The sequence below is a fragment of the Nematostella vectensis genome, chromosome 3 (assembly GCF_932526225.1).
Source record: "Nematostella vectensis chromosome 3, jaNemVect1.1, whole genome shotgun sequence".
Classification (NCBI taxonomy): Eukaryota; Metazoa; Cnidaria; class Anthozoa; order Actiniaria; family Edwardsiidae; genus Nematostella; species Nematostella vectensis.
In genome coordinates, this window is record NC_064036.1 from 14,025,962 (window position 1) to 14,044,993 (window position 19,032).

General features: G+C 38.1%; 4 protein-coding genes and 1 long non-coding RNA gene across 8 annotated transcripts; 3 read left to right on the forward strand and 2 right to left on the reverse strand.

The window, feature by feature from the left end:
- Positions 1–111: 111 nt before the first annotated feature.
- On the forward strand, positions 112–5,875 carry LOC116602188. Its single transcript, XM_032363430.2, has 7 exons — positions 112–757; positions 1,324–1,591; positions 2,415–2,539; positions 3,445–3,547; positions 4,555–4,677; positions 4,930–5,024; positions 5,177–5,875. Exons 1-7 carry the CDS (start codon positions 359–361, stop codon positions 5,357–5,359), a joined length of 1,296 nt encoding a protein of 431 aa, XP_032219321.1. The 5' UTR covers positions 112–358; the 3' UTR covers positions 5,360–5,875.
- Positions 2,378–7,228, reverse strand: LOC116602192. The gene is made up of 2 exons (XR_004290318.2): positions 7,089–7,228; positions 2,378–5,346 (listed from the first exon to the last, which is right to left on the reverse strand). It is a non-coding gene; the product is annotated as an uncharacterized LOC116602192 (long non-coding RNA).
- On the forward strand, positions 7,216–10,909 carry LOC5518750 (protein transport protein sft2). 3 transcript variants are annotated; one of them, XM_048725599.1, is made up of 6 exons: positions 7,216–7,542; positions 8,296–8,361; positions 8,463–8,548; positions 9,346–9,463; positions 10,003–10,061; positions 10,641–10,909. In XM_048725599.1, exons 1-6 carry the CDS (start codon positions 7,372–7,374, stop codon positions 10,651–10,653), a joined length of 513 nt encoding a protein of 170 aa, XP_048581556.1. In that variant the 5' UTR covers positions 7,216–7,371; the 3' UTR covers positions 10,654–10,909. The 3 variants fall into 3 exon arrangements, with proteins under 3 accessions (XP_048581556.1, XP_001638629.3, XP_032219324.2); XM_001638579.3 differs by having other exon boundaries at positions 10,712–10,909; XM_032363433.2 differs by lacking the exon at positions 10,003–10,061 and having other exon boundaries at positions 10,712–10,909.
- On the reverse strand, positions 10,903–15,732 carry LOC116602189 (fibronectin type 3 and ankyrin repeat domains protein 1). 2 transcript variants are annotated; one of them, XM_032363431.2, is made up of 6 exons: positions 15,406–15,732; positions 13,497–13,869; positions 12,824–12,892; positions 12,540–12,647; positions 12,130–12,297; positions 10,903–12,005 (listed from the first exon to the last, which is right to left on the reverse strand). In XM_032363431.2, the coding sequence occupies exons 2-6, from the start codon at positions 13,867–13,869 to the stop codon at positions 11,611–11,613; spliced, it is 1,113 nt and encodes a 370-aa protein (XP_032219322.2). In that variant the 5' UTR covers positions 15,406–15,732; the 3' UTR covers positions 10,903–11,610. The 2 variants fall into 2 exon arrangements, with proteins under 2 accessions (XP_032219322.2, XP_048581554.1); XM_048725597.1 differs by lacking the exon at positions 15,406–15,732 and adding an exon at positions 13,971–14,066.
- A 430-nt stretch (positions 15,733–16,162) lies between these two features.
- On the forward strand, positions 16,163–17,557 carry LOC125556768. The gene is made up of 2 exons (XM_048725598.1): positions 16,163–16,571; positions 17,009–17,557. Exons 1-2 carry the CDS (start codon positions 16,245–16,247, stop codon positions 17,471–17,473), a joined length of 792 nt encoding a protein of 263 aa, XP_048581555.1. The 5' UTR covers positions 16,163–16,244; the 3' UTR covers positions 17,474–17,557.
- Positions 17,558–19,032: the final 1,475 nt, after the last annotated feature.

Here is a 19,032-nt window from a genome sequence, read left to right on the forward strand (position 1 = left end):
TTGTGCCGGATTGGAACAGGGCAAGGCCATATTTTCTTTCAAGGGCAGTGGGGGCTCGTTAATTTGTAGCAGAATTTGAACAGGTTTTTAAAGAACACAGAAAGAAACATTTCGGTAAATTCATAGAAAATTTTGTGGTTCTACTAGAATCTAGCCTAACAAAACGTGTTCTACTGCCCGTGTGTTTTTTCTCTTTTTGGGTTTCCTGTGATTAGATAAAAACCGAGAGGGTCCTGGTACATATCCATTGCGTTCTGGGAATGCGAAACCGGATGTTTTGGCGAAACTGCATCGTCCACAAAATATGGTGACTTGATATTTGGATTTCTTCCAGAAAATCTTCGACATATTTCTCATCATGCCTTCTGGCGGCTACTTTACTACCGGTGGTATTCTAGCATTCATGCTTCTTGCGGTAATTCGGGGCTCTTTCTCGCCTGCGATCTATTTTGCAGTACATGCTTATCGTTCTCCGAGCCTAGTTTTCTTGCTGCGAACCCCAGGTACCATTTTCCTCTATCTTGTGACTGTACTATTCCTGAGTAGACGATCGAATGGAGTCGTACAAGGGCTAAGGCACACTTCAGGGAGTATTTCCTCGCTATGGCGGTGTGCAGTGATGGGCTTGTTACACTTAGCCGCGCCGTATCTATTGTTTATGTATGCTCTGAAGATACTCAATCCTACCGTTGCTGGGGTATACATGGCGGCCGCTCCATGGCTAAGTACCGTTATCGAGAGATTGCCTTGTATTCAGGTCAGTCTTGTATTTGTAAATGATACATAGGTTGACTGATTTACGTACGACATAACAAACAAGTGGAATTCCTAGCGCTGCACATAAACACAGTAGTATAAAATACGAATTGGTTATAAGTTAAGTAGATTATTTCTTTGTAAAACTATGTCTGCATTTCAATGTGATTGATCAGTGTTTATAAATATACTTATATTTACTTATAACAAAGCTTCTGATATACAGTAACACCTCTATAAAAAGGACACCCTTGGGGCAAAATGGGTCTGTTATATTAGAAATTAATGAAGGTTGTGTTAATGTAAAATAATTTTAAATAAGGACTTTTTGAAGAGGTTATTTAGAAGCTTTTCGCCTGTCTGTTGTATGCAGTAGCAGATTTAAGGAGAGGGTTTAGGGGGTTTAAATCCCCCTTTGGACAGCCAGAAAGCTATATGCAACAAAAAATTATTACGCCCTCCCCTTTAGTCACCCCTTCTCTCCCTGATATGGAGGTTCACTGTAAGTCATTGATGATTTTGATCTTCTGTTATGATAAACCCATTCTCTACCTCTCTATTTTCCAGCACAAGCAAAGTCTAACAGCAGTCAAAGTGTTTGCAATGATTCTTGGCTTCAGCGGGGTGATCATGGTGTCTGTTGCTGATGGGGTGTTGGCCTTGACGTTTGGCATTGTTCCTTGCCCGCTTACCTCTCATGCAATCAATGCTTCCCAACACCAGAACTCCTCACAGATTGAAGGTCATACAAACTGTGGTCCTTTTACCCATGCTCAAGTAATAACAGCTATGTTAGCCCTTATTGGAGGGGCACTGCTATGGGCAATAAGCTCAGGTAGGTATTAGAATAAGCTGTGTTAACCTTTATTGAAGGTTTGCTGCTAGCTCAGATGGGTGTTAGAATAAGCTCTGCTAGCCTTTAATGAAGGTGTGCTGCACTAATGCAGTAAGCTCAGATGGATGTTAGAATAAGCTGTGTTAGTCTTTTTTGAAGATGTCCTGCAATGGGCAGTAAGCTCAGGTAGGTTAAAGAATAAGCTTTGTGTTAATTCTGAAAGCTGGCTTTTAGTATAAGCTATTCCAGAAATTGTCATCGTTTAATAAATTTCAATCTTTATGTTACTAATAGGGTTTTAAAAAGAGGGATACTGCTTTGAAAATACTGAGTTGAATCCCCTTAAGCTTGAAGGATTCTGGAACTACTTGCCTCCATGTAATGCAAAGCATTTGGAGATAGCCACAGAAAAAATCATGTGGAGAAGTCAACATACCTCTCCCCCAATAAGGATATCTTAAAGTCTTTTTAAACAGGCAAAGCCAAACAAAAAGAATACCCATGAATCTAGGCTTACAAACATCTATAAGCAGAGCACTGAATTATGCCCTAATAGACTTATTGATGTCCTAGGGCACTCTCCCAATATGCTAATAGTATATTGCACAAAGCACTGCTGGGAATCTTGGAAACCACTGGCTAGGTCCAGTGGTGTTTCACTTCGACAACCTGTAAAAAAAACTCAAAAATATATAGATGTGAATTCACCTAAAAAATTGCCAAGGGTCAATGGGTTAAAATATATGTATGTTGAATTACATAAAAATAAAAAAAATGTGCATATACTTTTAATCCTGTAATATTCTTTTATTTTATTTTGCAGTATTTTGGAAGGCCAAGAATGAAGATATACACTACACTGTGGCTGGTATCTGGAATAATCTTTTTGCAGGACTCTATGGCTTGGTGATTTTTGGCCTCATGTTTATTTTTGAACCCTTAAATAAGGTAACATTTGTTAGCAATAAAGAGTAACTACCAGAGGACTAATGTTTACAGTTAAAGAGAAAAAAACTGGTATTTTTTTATTATGAATTTAGGTGTTGATAAAATGGTATTGTGGTTGACAAAGGAAGGCATCATAATATATATATATCATTCCTTATTGTTAATAACAAGAGAAAATACTTTGTTTTGATCTGCGCCTATATTTTGGCGGTTTACAACAGCGTTTTTCAGGGTGACTGAGGCTAACAATTGTAGTTACTACATGTCACCCTGAGAAAGGCTGTGTTGTACATTGCCAAAATATAAAGCAGTTGATCTAAATAAAGTATTTTCTCTTGTTATTAGTTATATCATATTGAGAATCTAATGTTGACAACACAAAGAGATGCTTAGTGATTTTGTATTTTACTATTATCATCATCATCACATAGCTGTCAACTCTCCTGCATAAGGCGTGGGTCTCAAGATTTTGAACCTTTTGTCAAGCCAAATTTTCTTGAAATATCCTTACATTTATTACTGTATTCTCCCACATAAGCTATCTTGGTACTTCTGATACATTTACTGTATTTTCTCAAGATTTTTCCTAAAGCCAGGTTGACAGCTATGTCATCTTTACCATCGCCATCATCAGTCATATATTGTCTATTTGATACAGGCATAGTGTGGTTCTATATTATTCCTGATCAGCAATACAAATAAATACAAAAAGCCCAAATTGTCGTGATCGTGAACCAGAAGAATAAATACAATACACCAAAAACTGGACTAGACTCTGCCAAATTTTCATCTTTAATAAGACTTAATAATATTGCCTTGAAGAAGTCTTTTTAAAGACGAAAATTTGAGTCTAATACCAGTTTTTGGTGTATTCCTGATCATCATATTTTGTCTGTTTGATACAGGTACAGTGGCTGACCAAGGGGGGTAACATATCTATACTCTTCCTGACTGTCATGTGCGGCTGGTTAGCAGCTATTATTGTTGACTATCTTTACAAAGCAGTTGGTGAGTATGATCAACATTAGCCATAACCGAAGAACAACCCCACATGACTATACAGTGGGCTCACAAGTTGAAAGAAAATTGAGTACTTGGGTAAACAAACCATACACATCATCCTCAGGGACCAAGGGCGTCGCAGAGATGCCCACACAGGGAGCGCACGAGAAAAAAGAGTTCTTTCTTGTGCGCTCTCTGTGTGCCAAATCTCTGCGACGCCCTGGGTCCCTGAGGATGCACACACATTACAAATCTATGGCCTGCTTCTGCTGTCTTTGTGGCCATCATATTTTAGCTATTTTATGTGTCGCTCTGTGAAATTACTGCTAGTCCAATGTGTTGAGAACATCAGGATGGGGCCTTGCCTCTACTGAAATGGGCTCAATGTTTTGTCAAGACGAGGCATGCATACACTCTTTTTTTAGAAGAACCTTTTTTATAAAAACATCCTATTTTGCCCATTGCAGTGTAATGAAGGCTTTTCGACTTGGATTTTGTACTATTTCATAACATTTATAGTCAAATAGAATGAAGAAACAAGCATAAGCTTCATTTATCATGAATTGAAATAAGCGAAATTTACAAGTAGTTTACCAACAATTGTCTGCTGTTACTGCATTTTAGCTCACTGAACTAACTAACTCAATCTATTCGAACTTAGCTTTATCTAGCACTGCTTACATTTGTTATTTTTTTTATTTCATTGTTATTGTCTAATCCCTTAACTACAGATTCTTCTTTTTTGTTTTGTTTACATTTCTTAGATAGTTCATTTACTTACTTTTAAATGTTCATGCGGAACAGTTCACAGGCAATTTAATACTTGTCTAACTTTATGTGATTGGTTCTTGCCATAACCGTTTCTGTGGTGGAGTGTGCAGAACACACCCAGCCAAAGATTTCACCAAATAAAAGCATTTAATAAAACATGTAGCTCTACACCTGTGTATTGAGCACTGTTCTATGAACGCCTGCATCCATGCATTATATATATAAAACTGTTGTTTCTCCAGGACCAGTGTCGACCAACAGGGTGATTTGCCTTGTGCCACTACTCACTTGGCTGGAAGATTGGATGTTCATCAGGCATTTTTCCAATAACATTGATACTCCAGTTATTGTTTTAGAAGTCTTAGGTAAAGTGATTTTCTAAATTTTATTTCATTATATAATTATTATTTATTTTAAATTATTATTTATTTGATAGCTTCCAATACTAACAATGAATAAAAAATAATTTGAAAATAATATAAAAAGAATAATTTAAAATGTTGTATCCTTGGTAAAATAGTGGGATGTACTTCTTGTGTTTTCTGTCATAACATGCACGAATTGCTTTTATTCCACTTCCTTTTACACCTTTTTTAATTTAATTTTCTATCTGATAGGCCTTGTGCTGGTATTTGTTGGCCTGGTTTCCTCAAGTTTAGAAACCGAAGGCTTTAGAAGTTCCTTACGGACCCCTCTCTTAGACCCAGCTCAGGTAAGTCAATTATCTACACAAAACAATAGTTAGCTACTAAGAATTGGACTCTGGGAATTTGTCATGCAATGCAGAGATTTTAGAATGTTTTAGTTTGAAGGCCCTTTTACATATGCTGTAGGTATAACATCATGCAAATATTCCATTTTTAGTATCAGAGGTCGGATGAGCCATTCCGGGAGGACATCCCACCGGACATGGATGACTTGGTAACATCAGAAGAAGAAGTTGAGAATGACAACAACTCTAGACCTCACTCACGGCTTTCTCACTTGCACACCAATGAAGACCTCTTTCCGCCACTTGTTGAGGTCACTGGTGACTGTAAACCATGATATTAAATGTTTAGTAGGAAAGAGATGTGTTAGACTTTGTTGACCTTTCGTGGTCAGAGCAATTTAAAGATATTTGAAAAAGAAAGCAAAACATTAAAAGCAGAGAAGTAATGTATACCATCCGCCTGTTAGGGGCAAGATGAAAAACTGCTCCCTGGGTAATAGACCATCATAAAACCGGGTAGCTTAGGTAATACCAGGCAAAGAAAACTTATGCTGCATTCACACCAAAACCATGTTTAGTACAAGGTTTTTCTTTGCCTTATAACTTGCCAAGTTTCTCATTGTGTTGAATTCTTTCTATCTAAATGATCACTTAGTAACATGTACAGCAGAGTGTATCCTGTTTTGTTCTTGGGTCTGTCCACTCTTGGGAGATTGAGATTTAAACCAGTTTAATTAAAACACCTTAAACTGGTTTAAGTGCTGGTGTGAATGCAGTATTAGATTATTAAATATGCGGCAAACCCTGTAGCCAGTGTGTGTCACAGTCTAATTAAAATACAGATAAATTGCCATCCTTCAGATCATTTGAGCATGCTTAAAAATTTGTGCTTGTAGATCTGCTTAGAAGTCAGGCCCGTACCCAAGATTTTCCTTGGGGGGGGGGGGGGGGGGTGCGAAATCCAAAAAAAATGGACCTAATTTTTCCTGGAGGGAGGGGGGGGGGAGGGAGTTCTCTGATAAAAATCTGACCATCTCTGAAAGAACAAAAAGGGATTTTTTTATGCCTTTGCAGTATCTCCGAGGGGCGTTTATTGTCGGATTTGGCTACAAAAAAGTCTGATTTATATGGATTGGTGACATACCAGAGTGATCTAGCTTATGCTTTATAACTTTGTTCACTAATAGCACGTTTATTAACTGAAAGTGGACCTTTGGCCGTTGTAGGGAGTGCATTTGCACCCCCCCTGGGTATGGGCCTGAAAGTGTAGGGTGTATTTTATTTAGTGTACTTTGGCCACGAAGGATATTTTCATGTCACACTCGGCTCAGATGGAGTCAGTGGAGTTTTTTTATTTTATTTTTTAATGCTCATCTAACGGTTGCACAACCCCATGGCCACACACACACACCGCTTAGGCTTCTATGAATTTCTAACGTAGGGATCAGAAGTAAAAATAGTTGTTGGCCGTTTTTATACTATAGAAATATGAGGTGTCCAGACTACTTTGGGCAAAGATTTTTAGTCTAGTATAAAGAGTGACCCTTGGGCATGTGTCATGAAGAGGTAAATGATTTACTTGGACTGAACAACGAACTGTAGCGTTTAGGTTGTCTGCAGGGGCGGCGGTAGGGGAGGGGCAGGGAGAAAGCGCCCTCCCCCCCACTTTTCTGAGCAGATGTTTAGCGCTTAAGGATTTGGGACCACTACCGCCCCTCCCCCCTGAAACCACCAACCCACCCCTTCCCCCAACTCTTGCCCTCTCACCCTAATTATGGGTTTGCCGCCCCTGATCTGGATGAAATTTAGTTCATCTCGCCTTAATACCTCTCGCCTTAATACCAGTTTTATGTAGGCTTTTTTAACTGGTGTACTTTTGTTTTGAGTGATTAGACTTTAAAGCTCCAAGTCTAAGATTTATTGTTTATATAAAACTCATCTTGAAATGTTGGCTCTAGTAAATTCCACTTCAGAGCGCTGAAGAAAAACCTATAAGTTCTAAGATGAAATGTAGCTACAATAAATGAATCCGAACAGCCTGTGAGCTGGCTGTTCACACCTTACCTGACACTGGGGGGATTCCAAAGCACTTGCAATTTCATGTCTTGTTTTCGCCCATGTTTTTTACTGTATTTGAGCTAGCGGTTAGGAAATTAGTCTACTCTGCAGCCGCTCGTGTTGTACAGGGAACCCATTCTCGATACTGTTCCAATGGTGGAACTCACAATACAACATTATGGATGCATTATAAGTATCCATCTGAAATGGGCTTCCTGTGGCATAGCCGCCGTTTTCGCAACCGAAGCGCAGCGGTGTTACCCATTAGTCCAACGTAGACGAAATAAAAATGGAGGCGAAACTAAACGCTCTAAAAGACTTCGCTTCATTCGGCTCGTCCAAGAAGGCGTCAAACACTGATTACAAGCCGGTAGATCAAACTCCGAACTCGCAATCGTCGAATGGACAGTGGGGTGCTTGGCTAAGTAAAGGCGAGGAAGACCCGTACCTGCCGAGCTTGGTAAGCGAGCTTATCTTAAGATATCACTTGAATCAGACATCTCATCTTTACAGAATGTATCACTTTAATCAGACCTCATTAATAAAGATTCTACTCAGCCTACCAAAAACTTCCCCAACTGTAGATACAAGTGCTTACATAAGCAGTACATAAGAAGTACATAAGCAGAGGTGTTATTGTAGCAAGGGCAAGAGGAACATTGTTTTCTAGCCTAAATTCTGATAATAAAGCATGAAATTCCTTCTTTTTTGGTTTAAATGAGCCTTGTTTGTAACACCTTAGAAAAGCCAGTCAAGTTGCATTGCATAATCTGAGCTACTACCCTATTGGTGGGAACTGTCCACGACATGCTAGCTGAAACATGCCTGATTAGTATACACCCTTGTAGTGCCCCATACACACTTTGCCTGGACATCATGGCCAGGAAAACAAGGATTTACTTACAGGGCTGTACTTGCAGGGGGTGGGGCACTGGAAGCATGTTCCCCCCACTCCCCCAATATTTTTTAAAATTAATAAGAAAATATCCAGTAGGGGCACTATATGTGCCCCCTCCCCCAACATTTTCTTAATCTTTTTGTATTGTGCCCCCTCTAATCTTACGTGGGCTGCTATGGTTTCTGACTTATTTTGAACAAGCATGACAGGGTCTCTTTTTGGTTTTATAAATACTTTCTTACTTTGGCTGGAGAATGACTTTTAATCTGTTTTACACATGATGTTTCTTATCGACTAACATTTTATTGTCTTCAGTCAAGAAAACAAAGAATTCTTGGATTTTTCATGTGTCTGCTGATGGGTGTATTTTGTTTTGTAATGGTGAGGATACCTTAGAAGTAAAAAAGTGTAATTGTTGATTGTTTCTTATATTGACAGTAGGGGAATGGTGCTAGACTAAATCCTATTAACTATCTTTCAAGGCTGGTTTTATTGCCCCATTTATCGTTCTCAAAGCAAGGAAGTTTGTTATGCTGTACACAATGGGTAGTCTCTTTACAATTGGCAGGTAAGTTGTAATTTAATATGAATATCTTTCAATAAACTGTTTCCAAAAACTTGGCATTCTGGGTCGAAAGTACTGAAGGAAATATATTGGACAATTGGACATGTGATTATGTTGAGCATGTCAATTATAATTTGAACATATTCATTACCTGCAAGTTGATTTTTAAATCCAAATCTTTGTAATCATTTTTAGGACTTTGCTGTCTGACTTTTAAGCATACTCTACTGTATTTGGATACTGAACATAACCCTACTCAGTCTAAGTACTCCATTTCTTGCTAAAGTGCTTTTCTCAGTATTTTAAAGTTTTTTTACTTACTCCCTTTGTTAATGTACTTCTTCAGGTGCCTACACAGGGGGTGCGCGCAGGGTGCACACACACACCCCCTTCCTTGGTGGGCAAAAAGCGGGTCATTTCTTATTAAAGAATCTTCAAATTTTATGCTTTTTCCATATGATACCTATGACTGTGCAACCCCCCCCCCCCCCCCTTTCTTGGTGGACAAAAAGTGGGTCATTTCTTATTAAAGAACCTTCAAGTTTTATGCTTTTTCCATATGATACCTATGACTGTGCAACCTCCCCCCCCCCCCCCCCCCCCTTCCTTGGTGGACAAAAAGTGGGTCATTTCTTATTAAAGAACCTTCAAGTTTTATGCTTTTTCCATATGACACCTATGACTGTGCAAACCCCTCCCCCCCTCCCTCAGCCAATCCTGTGTACATGCCTGCCTGTGCATTTCAATGCTTTTTGCTGGGTAATCCATCCCTTGTTAAAGTACTTCTCTGTATTTTAAAGTTTTTCGCTGCTGTGGGGACCTGTCAATCACGTTAAACACCTCTGCTCCTTGGGAAGATTGCCATTCACAGCCGCATACTTTGGCTCAATGATTGCTACACTTTATATGGCCTTAATTGTAAGTACAAGATGGCCACATATTTTGAAATTCAAATAGAACACCTTTATCATGGTATTGTTTGTAGAGAAACATGATATATGGATATACTTCATCCCCTCTTTTCTGCTTCACTTTTGGCATATGAACCTATAGCTTATGCTCAGGATTGGCTTAAGGGCAGAAGGCCTTCCCCTTTTGGTTATTTTTTAATACTATGGTGATCTAGAACCATTTGTGTTTGTGGAAGTACAGCTCCCCATCCCCCACTCACACATCATGCTTTTTGGCCTTTGTTGAACTACTGTATTTGTTGTTTTATATACTATAATAGCCATAGAATTGTCAAGAGATCTATATTTAATTTGTGCTTTGTGTGTAAGCAAAACCAGTTCCCCATTCCAATTCTTCCATGTGAGCTCATGACACTTAACTGCGGCCACCAAACTTTTTCAGTCTTGGTCCGTTCAGTATCTATACCATTTATCTGGTTTCCAGGTAACTGACTTAATCATATGTACCATGTTAGTCTGTTGAGACCAGTCTTTTTATTTATTTAGGTAAGAAGCACGATTTTAACAGCATTGTTTGCAGTTGTTCAGATAATAGCATTGATATGGTTAGTTAAAGACTCTTGTTGCAATGAATGTTATTGTTTGGAATAGGTGCTAAATGGTGTCTAAGTGCTACTTCCAGTTTCACCATACGAAACACAATTAAGAAAATGTTGACCTTGTAAAATCTTACTAAAATTACAGTATATTACAGTATAAAAAAATCCCAATGGTTTTGAGGGCCATTTTCTCACATACACATAAAAATACTATTCACCACCATTTTAGGTGTTTTTTTTAAAGCTGAGTGAAAAGGACATCTGTACACGGAGCATGTCATGGTATCTCAAGTTCCCAGTTTGCTGGGAACCGCTATGACTCTAAGCTGACAAAATGCATATTTCTAACCGCAGTTTTTGCTTTGTTGCCCGCTGTTAGATTTTATGTGTGACTCTAAGCTGACAGTGCAGATTTCTGACTGCAGTTTTTGTTGTTTTTCTTTGTTAGGTATTTTGGGTGACTCTGAGCTGAGAATGCGGATTTCTAACTGCAGTTTTTGCTTTGTTGCCCATTGTTAGGTTTTATGTGTGACGCTAAGCTGACAGTGCAGATTTCTAACTGCAGTTTTTGTTTTTCTTTGTTAGGTATTTTGTGTGACTCTGGGCTGACAATGCAGATTTCTAACTGTAGGGCTTGTTCTGTTCTCCCCTGTTAGGTACTTTGTGAGCTATATTCCTGGAGGTACCACTGGCATGAAGTTTTTCACAAGACTGTTTTCATCTGCTGTGACAAAGACTGTGTCAAGCACACTACCTGTTTAGCTAGTTCCACAGTTTGAAAAATTATTTATTAGAGATTGTAAATATTGTAAAATAGAGAATTGAAAATATATCACAGACTCTGCAGTCATAAATCCATAGTATATTTAATGAGAGCATAGAAACATTTTGTTATACAAACAATGACAAGAATAAGTAGCTCCCTGCCTTCAAAAGGAAATCTTTACATCTAAACATGTGTCATTATACTCTAACCACTGAACAAATTCAATATTTTTAGCATAATATGCAAGAATGTACAATTTGTATCTACACCATACAATAAAGAGTAATGGAGAACTTTAAACCAGTTCCCAATATTTGGAACTCAGCAAAAATTCCAACAGTTTCAATTTGTTTTGTTACAACCAATGACACAAAGATGACAGCTTTTTAAGCTCAGCAAGATGGTTTCTTTTATTAAATTCCATTTGGTTTGAAATTATGCATTCAGTAAGTCCCTTCAACACTATGCTGAAGCAATCCTAGACAATGCTGATATCTGAGCACCTTTCAGGATCTATAAAAATGTATGTTTCAATATTCAAATAACATATACAACAATTATAATTATAAAAATAATTCCAAACTCAACTTAAACTGTCAAAGTTGGTTTTCAATAGGGTGCAAAGGCGAGCACAACACAAGTGAGAATCATTCAAAGACAAGGGCAAGAAAATCCAGCTGTTATTTTCTTTTGTGATTACTATTATTGCACTTGTATTCCAGTGAGAATTGGGAAATAATATGCTGGGCGTGCGTTTGCATCATAGTGCGAACCAAACTTTAGTTTTTTTTAATAGCCATTCATAGATGCTTGAGTTGACACGTTTTCCTTCTCTTCCCCATCCACCTCACTTTTGCTTTTCTCACGGACTTCCTCCACTTGTCGCTGCTTATCTGCCTGCTTCTGCTCATCAAGGTACTGCTGCAAAAAGCTGACGATGCGCTCATGGTCAAACGCTCGTGCAAAGTCCAGTGCTGTCTTTCCGTGCAGAGTCTTATGCTGGACAAAAGCTCCTTTCTTTACCAGGAGTTTAACAAGAGGCTCAAAGCCATTGAGGACAGCATTCATAAGAATAGTCTTGCCGTCCTTGTCTTGGCTGTTGACATTGGCACCATGGTGGATGAGTAACTTGGCAATGTTGATGTTACCATTTACTGCTGCCACACGCATCAGTGGTGTCCACCCTACAAAAAGGAAAATTCGGAAAGATGTTCTTTTCACTGCATTAACAGGGCCATAGTTAGAATATCTAAGAATAGGTAAGGGTGCAGTTGTAACTACTGGCAGTCTGTCAAGAGCAGATGTTACCTGAGGTTTTATCTTTGATGTCCACTGCACAGCCCTCGGTGAACATCCATCGTATGACGTCCAGATTTCCCCCGTCTACCGCCCAGTGCAGGGCCATGGATCCTGTGTGATCTATGGTGTTCCATCCAGCACCTTGCTGCTGCAACAGCTTGGCAACCTCAAGCTGACCTATTGGGCAATCAGCTTTTTAATTAATCATTTTACAATAAACGTCGAAACAAATTCAAGGATGAAAATATTGACCCATGTAAGAACCAAACCACATACTGTAGGTAAAGAAATGTACAGACCAGGGAGGGGTGGAGGCGCTGGGCCACATTCACCAAGGGGAAAGAAGGAGGACACTAAACATTGGATTGATACTTGGCTAAGGTTGCCCTATGCATTTATTGAGGCTTTTTGTAAGTCACCTGAGAAGCAAGCCATCATCATGGCAGTTTTCCCACTGATGTTTTGATAATTCACATCTGCATTTCTCTCCAGGAGAGCTTTCACAATATCCACATAACCCTTTTGGGCTGCAATCAAGTGGAGTTATTTTTTTAGTACATACTTGTTTATATTTATAAATGATAGATATGGGTGTCTTGAAAATTAACATTCACGAGCAACTATCTGGAGACAGACCAAGCTTGCCATTTTATTAATACTTGTTCATTATAAAAAATGTGTATAACTATTATATAATACTCACAAGCAACCATCAGAGGAGAGAGACCAAACTTGTCAGGAGAATCTATGAGCTGCCATCTTGGGCCAAACTCTGTACAAAATCAGTTTTATAATCAACAATAAATTGGAAAAGTAAACTTCACTCACAATTAAACTATTGTTTGTTTATTAGCTATGAAAACATTTATGAAGACTGAGATGTATCCAAGAGATAGGTATTTTTGTTCCCTAGTCTTCATCTATTTAGGAGTAATAATAATGGATTACTTTAAAAGAAAGGGGAAAATTCAGAAGATGGTAATATGGAAGACAATGGAGCCTAGAGATTAGACAGCAAGAAAGTCTGAAAGAAAATAGAACTGAGCCAGGAAGCTACCCCAGCTTTTTTGCCTGCTATTGCCCTGACAGCCCTGATTTATCTACCTTATTGTTTTGATAGTCACCCAAGCCTCTGTCAAATTTTTCTCAGTATATCTAAGCTAAGTATATCTAACTTACCCAATCCTAGACTTTTTTGGTAACTACCCATCTCTCAGTATATCTAAGCTATCTGTAAGTAAATCTAACTACCCAATCCTAGACTTTGTTTGGTAACTACCCCAGCCCCTATCTAAGATTTTCTCTCAAAATCACCCTCCAGTTTGCTGACAGCCTGCCTCAGCTAATTTTTTGCTTCATTTTTTTCCTGTAATTACCTTCCAACACTTTGATCACGGCCTGCACATCCTTTTTAGCCACGGCCTTGTGGAGGTCTTCATTGGTTTTAGGTTTTTTTGTTGTTCTCACAGTGATGACAGAGCTCCATGCACTGTTTCCTGCATCGTTTTTACATCGTATTCTATACCGATAGTCTGTGGATGGTTCCAGACCCTCAAACACATTACTGGTTGAGAAACCAGAGTACACTTTGCCAAAACCCTTGGTGCGCTCCCCCTCCTCTACTGAGTACTGAAGTCGTCCATCAGACTTTGCGGCTCCAATGATCGTTGGTGGCTCCCAGTATAGTTCTATTGAGCTGTGAGTAACTTTGCCAACAACTGGAGGGTTAGGTCTTGCAGGAACAGACATCTACAAGTCAAAGAAAGATACAGTTAATAGTCTAATAAGTCACAATTCCCGGAAGTATGAACACTAAACTACTACATATATTTTTACAATTTGTTACTCACACTTCTCCAACTTCCTATATATAATTTTTTTTGGAAGACTCTTAGATTTTAAAGATTCCTTACCCTTATATAATAACATTTATACAGGGAATTTCTATAGGAAATGGAAATCAGCAGACACAACTCAACCTTTCTTTTCTTTTCTATAAGCTGTTAAGCATTAGAAAACATTCCTAGTGCTCTCCTGGCTAAGGCATGTATATGGAAAAAAGGTATAACTTTCAGATTTACTTAATCCAGTAAATTTCCAAGTATAATTAGTCAGATAGACTGATCCATCAGGATTGCTAATAAAACAGAGACAAGAGAACTGCATATAAGTGTCTCCTTCAGCAAAAACAGCCAATCACAGAATAATGATCACAATAGCACACAATTAAAATAAATGGAAATGTGAGTGAGAAAGAGGAACTTATTTACTCAGGTGTCCATTTCTCAAGAATGTGATAAGTAAAAAGCTCAAACAGTATCAGAAATTTAAATGAGCTTCTTACATGCATTGCTTTAAACAAATTCGCCAAGATCCAAAACTACCACACAGGAAATATTGTACCAGTAGCACTTTCACTAGAAGATTTAATTTTTGTGATTTAATTTTTAATTTTTAACTAATATGTACTTGTAATATTTTTTTTAAATTGCTAGTATATATCAACTAGTGAAATAAAGCTCTTTTTTATCTTCAATACGCTTCTTCTAAAAGAAGGAAGGCCCGAGAATTACCTTGAGGGGATGTAATAAAAAGAAAGAAAAAACATCAGTGGGGGAGTACTTTACCTCTTTCCTATGACAAAATAGAATACTAAACGCACCTTTTAAGATTCAAGTTAAAGAAAAGAAAATAACTAGTGCAGTATATGTTGCTGTCTTGCAAGCAGCTTTGATTCTTAATATCAGGCAAATTAGAAATAAACTATAAGTAAATAACATTTTATAATTTTTAAATGTGAGTAGCTTACATAAAGTTTTCATCTTCTAATAAAAATAAAAAATGCGTCAAAGAGTGAAAATGAGTATATATACTAGATTTAGATGACGTCGTATACTTGTTTAGGGAGTTAAGTATCAGACAATAGCCAAATATAGAAGTACTTAAACAAAATAAAAACCGCTAATCCCTGAAATAAGCTTTCTAAAGAAAATCAAGGAAGGTTACAAATAAATGTGTTTATACTTTGAATTATTTCCTTCACTAATGACCCAAAACGACACCGCAAATATTATATCACCCAGAGTTTATGCTGCAATAACAAAATGAATAACTTATGTTTGCTGTTTATTGAAAACTTCACACCGTTTCTACAAACAAGTGAAGCATAAAATAAGATGACATTGATCTTACGGTTTGGTGGTTTTTCACATAATAACAAGTTTGCTTGCCGAGCAAATCCTTCTTTTAGACAAAATTTGTTATAATAATTCACCGTATACAAACCTGGTTTCCTAGATGTTCACGGAATCGTTCGAGTGTGCTCAAATGCTGGAACCTTGGCTTGGGACATACATTTGTGAGCAATATTAGCAAAGATGACAAGATAGCGGAGGTGTGGGAAGATCCTTGCAAATTTAGTTCAAATATCCCATTTCCTCCCGTCTCCTACTGAGTTGAACTGTGTTCACTTTGAAACGTTATGCGTTGATGTGTCGATAATTGTTTGGAGTCTTTGTGCTGTAAAAAGGAGAGATTTGATGCTTTTCTAAACACAGTACCCAAAGACGACACCGACAACTACTCACGGACACAGAGCAGTTACCAGGGGCACTAGTACGCACGGGGGGAGGGAAGAGCTGCAGCCAAAAATGTAAAATAAGTAAACTAAACGGGGAAAACTACAAATTTTAACTTTTGGTTTCATGCAAAAATTAGCTTGTGCCTATAATTGGTCAGCCTCTATATTTGATTAATATATTGCCTGAAAGTCGTCGTGCGATTATGAATAGAAATGTCATCAAAACATACTGTCCCCTCCCTACAAAAGCATTTATATTTCCTCAGTTGGAGGGAGAGGATGCTAAAAATATTCAGAAACACTTATTTTCTACAGTCTCTCTTGAAAAACACTTTTTATGAATTGTTTTATTTTTGATGGCGATGAATTTTATAAAAACTTACCATAAGTTTTAAATTAACTATCCCGTGTGTAAATGTTTTCGCTCAATATTTTTGTCATCTACCCCCTCCGAGTAAAATCTCACTCTTTGTCATCGAACGCGCGGTTTGTTGATCTATCATCGTGGCTAAAGAAAGGACATTATTGTCTTTGAGAGAAAGTCATGGGTTTTTTGGAGAAAACTCTGATCATAGCCGACATGATCGGCCTTTTCCTTGTAACCCGCTATCCGTATTTTGATTTATTTTGTCTTCTGATGAGGATGGGAAGCAAAGCTGACACAGTCAAGATGAAAGTGGATTCCATCTTCGACACGTTACGCCCAGAATACTTATCTTTCTACCTGAACGGCGCTATATTCTTCGTTTGCGGCACTGCCATGACTCTGGATATGAGAAGAAGGACATTTGGGATAGTTTCGGCGTTTCATATTTTCATCAGCGCTATTCTGCTATGCTTTGAGAACCAAAGGTGGTCTGAATTTATGATGGTAAGAGTATGCAAGTTAAGCTTTAAATTTTATTTCGTTCTATTTCTTTTTATATTTCTTTTAAAATAATAGCATATACATCGAAGTATAGTAATCTCTCATACAAATTTCCCTAGAAAATTTCCCTCGTGTTTGAGTATACAGATAGTGAAGGATAAAATAGTTTGAGCTACCAAGCCCAAGGGTTTGATATGGGGAGTGAGGATGAGTTGTGTTTTTTAGGTGTGGGGAGTGCACCCAAATAGATATGACTTGGAAAAGTATAATATTTGACAATCTTTTCATAAAGATATGACCCACTTTTTAAGCGCTAGAGTGTTGCGCCTACCCCTTAACTTTAGTGTCTGCTAACAAGTTCAGGTGTTAGTATACTACTTAAAGGGAACTGATTATCCATGTAAAACTTCTTGTTTCTTAACTTCAATATTTTTTTACAGGTCAAGGTTGTGGCAAGAGCTGTAGGTGTTATTGGCGGTTATCTATTTGTGGCAGGTGGCCTGACAGACAGCATGAGAGGCTATGCCAAGATATCACACTTTCTACACACCGGCCGTCAAGTCCTGGCCCTCTACTTATTCTATAATGCATACATGATATGGATAAGCCAAGAAGAGAAGATAGCGCTTGTCAAACATATACCTGGCGGGGTGGTCATGCTTATTGTTGTGGTAGTTATCTATGTTGCTTGTGGTCTGTGTATTTATGGTGGATATGAAGCAGGGTACTTTGGTAAGCTTGCTGCCTGGTTAATTACAGTAATCACAGTTATTGTGGATTTTGATGTAAAGTTTTGGTACAAGTCGGAAAGCCATGTTGAATATTGGACTCAGATTTTGTTGGCATCTAGAAATATTTCTGTAGTTGGTGCATTGTTACTGTTAGGAAGAAAGCGACACTGGTAGAACTTACCACAAATCCTAGGGATATTGTAATTTATATTATATTTAATTGGAATAAAGTCTTACTCTGTTTCACCTCACTTCAAATCCTAGGATACAATTGTCAAATCTACCAATGTGTTAAATCTCTTCAAGAACACAGCAACTTCCATTAACCATATCCTGATAAAAAGAACATCACTGAAAAGTGTGTTAAAACAACAATACGGTAGCTAAAGAAACACATCAATCAAGCCACTATAAGTTTGCTCTTGCACCAGAAATCCTATTATTGTTTTGCCATATCGTGATACCCTTGAATATACTTTTATGGTTTGTTTACTGTAAAAGGGGTTCTATGTAAGGGGTGCTCACATATATATACAGGACTAATACCTCATAAGATAACCTCAGGTGTAGCATATTTGTATATAATGGCTAATAATTAGGGGTCCCAACTAGTACAGTCTATGAGAGGTCTGCTGTAGTTTGGATCTGCAGTAATTAGTGCAATTGTTGCTGCTTCTCTGCTAGATTCAGTGAAGCACAAATTCAAAAAGAATGTATCTAGCCATCTCCATCAATGGAGGTTCAAAATCTTCTACCAGGACATTTTAATGTCTACATTGATAGCTTTAATGTCTTTTCAAAAATGTAAATTATGTTAGTAATCATGTCTGGTGTTGTATATGAAATAGTTGAAGCTCTTTGAGGGACAACTCTTGTAAACAACTTCGTTAAGGCCTGGCTAAACTAGGCGACATGTTGAGCACAACATGTAGTTTGCAACATGTCTCCTTAATGTTTCCTAGTTTAGCCACTACCAAAAACATGTAAGTGCACAAAAAAATTTTGTAGAGCATGACATGAAAATTTCTCTCAACTACATCTGAGAAACGTTTCTTTGTCGCTGCTACAAGATTTGTCGCAAGCTACAATGTCTTTTTGGGTGGCTTATGTAGGAGATATGTATTGCCTGCATGTCTCGCTTGACAATGTTGCCTAACTGGTCCTCCACACTAACACAGATTCAAAGGTATCCGGATTAGCTGGATCCAGCGCGTGTGTTAGTGTGGACGGAAGGCCTAAAAGTATCAAAAAGTATACGGTTTCTGTGTTAGTGTGGACGGCCCCTAATTTAGTCAGGCCTTTGATTATCACAATTGTGTAGTTCCAGAAAATATCCATACCCCCCCCCCCCCCCTGTAAAGGGGGTCAGAGGTATGACCCCCCACCCCTCTGGAATTTCCACTCCCCTGAAAAAAAAAATACAGTAACTGTTAAGGAAAAAAGGGCATGCCCCCTCCCTCCCCTCTGGAAATTCCTGGACATTTGACCCCTCCACCCCCTCCGAAATTTCCAATCCCCTCAATGTGGGGGGGGGGATGGATATTTTCTGGAACTAGACATTTCAAATTACTATCAACGTTTATTTTCTATTTTTAAGCTCTCGTAAGCAACCAGCAACATTTTTTATCACAATTTTCAGTTCCTATGGGTGGCCGCTTAAGAGAGCTTCTACTATCTTTATTAGAAGCTGCTAAAATTGAATTTTGAATTCTTGATTTTTGAAATATTGGATT

Bases quoted from the DNA above. Each gene is read 5' to 3' on its own strand.
- LOC5518750 (XM_001638579.3), top strand. From the start codon at position 7,372: ATGGAGGCGAAACTAAACGCTCTAAAAGACTTCGCTTCATTCGGCTCG. The intron at 7,543-8,295 runs GTAAGCGAGCTT...TATTGTCTTCAG, and splicing joins ACCCGTACCTGCCGAGCTTG to TCAAGAAAACAAAGAATTCT. The intron at 9,464-10,002 runs GTAAGTACAAGA...TTATTTATTTAG, and splicing joins CACTTTATATGGCCTTAATT to GTAAGAAGCACGATTTTAAC.
- LOC116602189 (XM_032363431.2), bottom strand. From the start codon at position 13,869: ATGTCTGTTCCTGCAAGACCTAACCCTCCAGTTGTTGGCAAAGTTACT. The intron at 12,648-12,823 runs GTGAGTATTATA...ACTTGATTGCAG, and splicing joins CTCTCCTCTGATGGTTGCTT to CCCAAAAGGGTTATGTGGAT. The intron at 12,298-12,539 runs GTGACTTACAAA...ATTGCCCAATAG, and splicing joins GATGATGGCTTGCTTCTCAG to GTCAGCTTGAGGTTGCCAAG.
- LOC116602188 (XM_032363430.2), top strand. From the start codon at position 359: ATGCCTTCTGGCGGCTACTTTACTACCGGTGGTATTCTAGCATTCATG. The intron at 3,548-4,554 runs GTGAGTATGATC...TTGTTTCTCCAG, and splicing joins CTATCTTTACAAAGCAGTTG to GACCAGTGTCGACCAACAGG. The intron at 4,678-4,929 runs GTAAAGTGATTT...TCTATCTGATAG, and splicing joins TATTGTTTTAGAAGTCTTAG to GCCTTGTGCTGGTATTTGTT.
- LOC125556768 (XM_048725598.1), top strand. From the start codon at position 16,245: ATGGGTTTTTTGGAGAAAACTCTGATCATAGCCGACATGATCGGCCTT. The intron at 16,572-17,008 runs GTAAGAGTATGC...ATTTTTTTACAG, and splicing joins GGTGGTCTGAATTTATGATG to GTCAAGGTTGTGGCAAGAGC.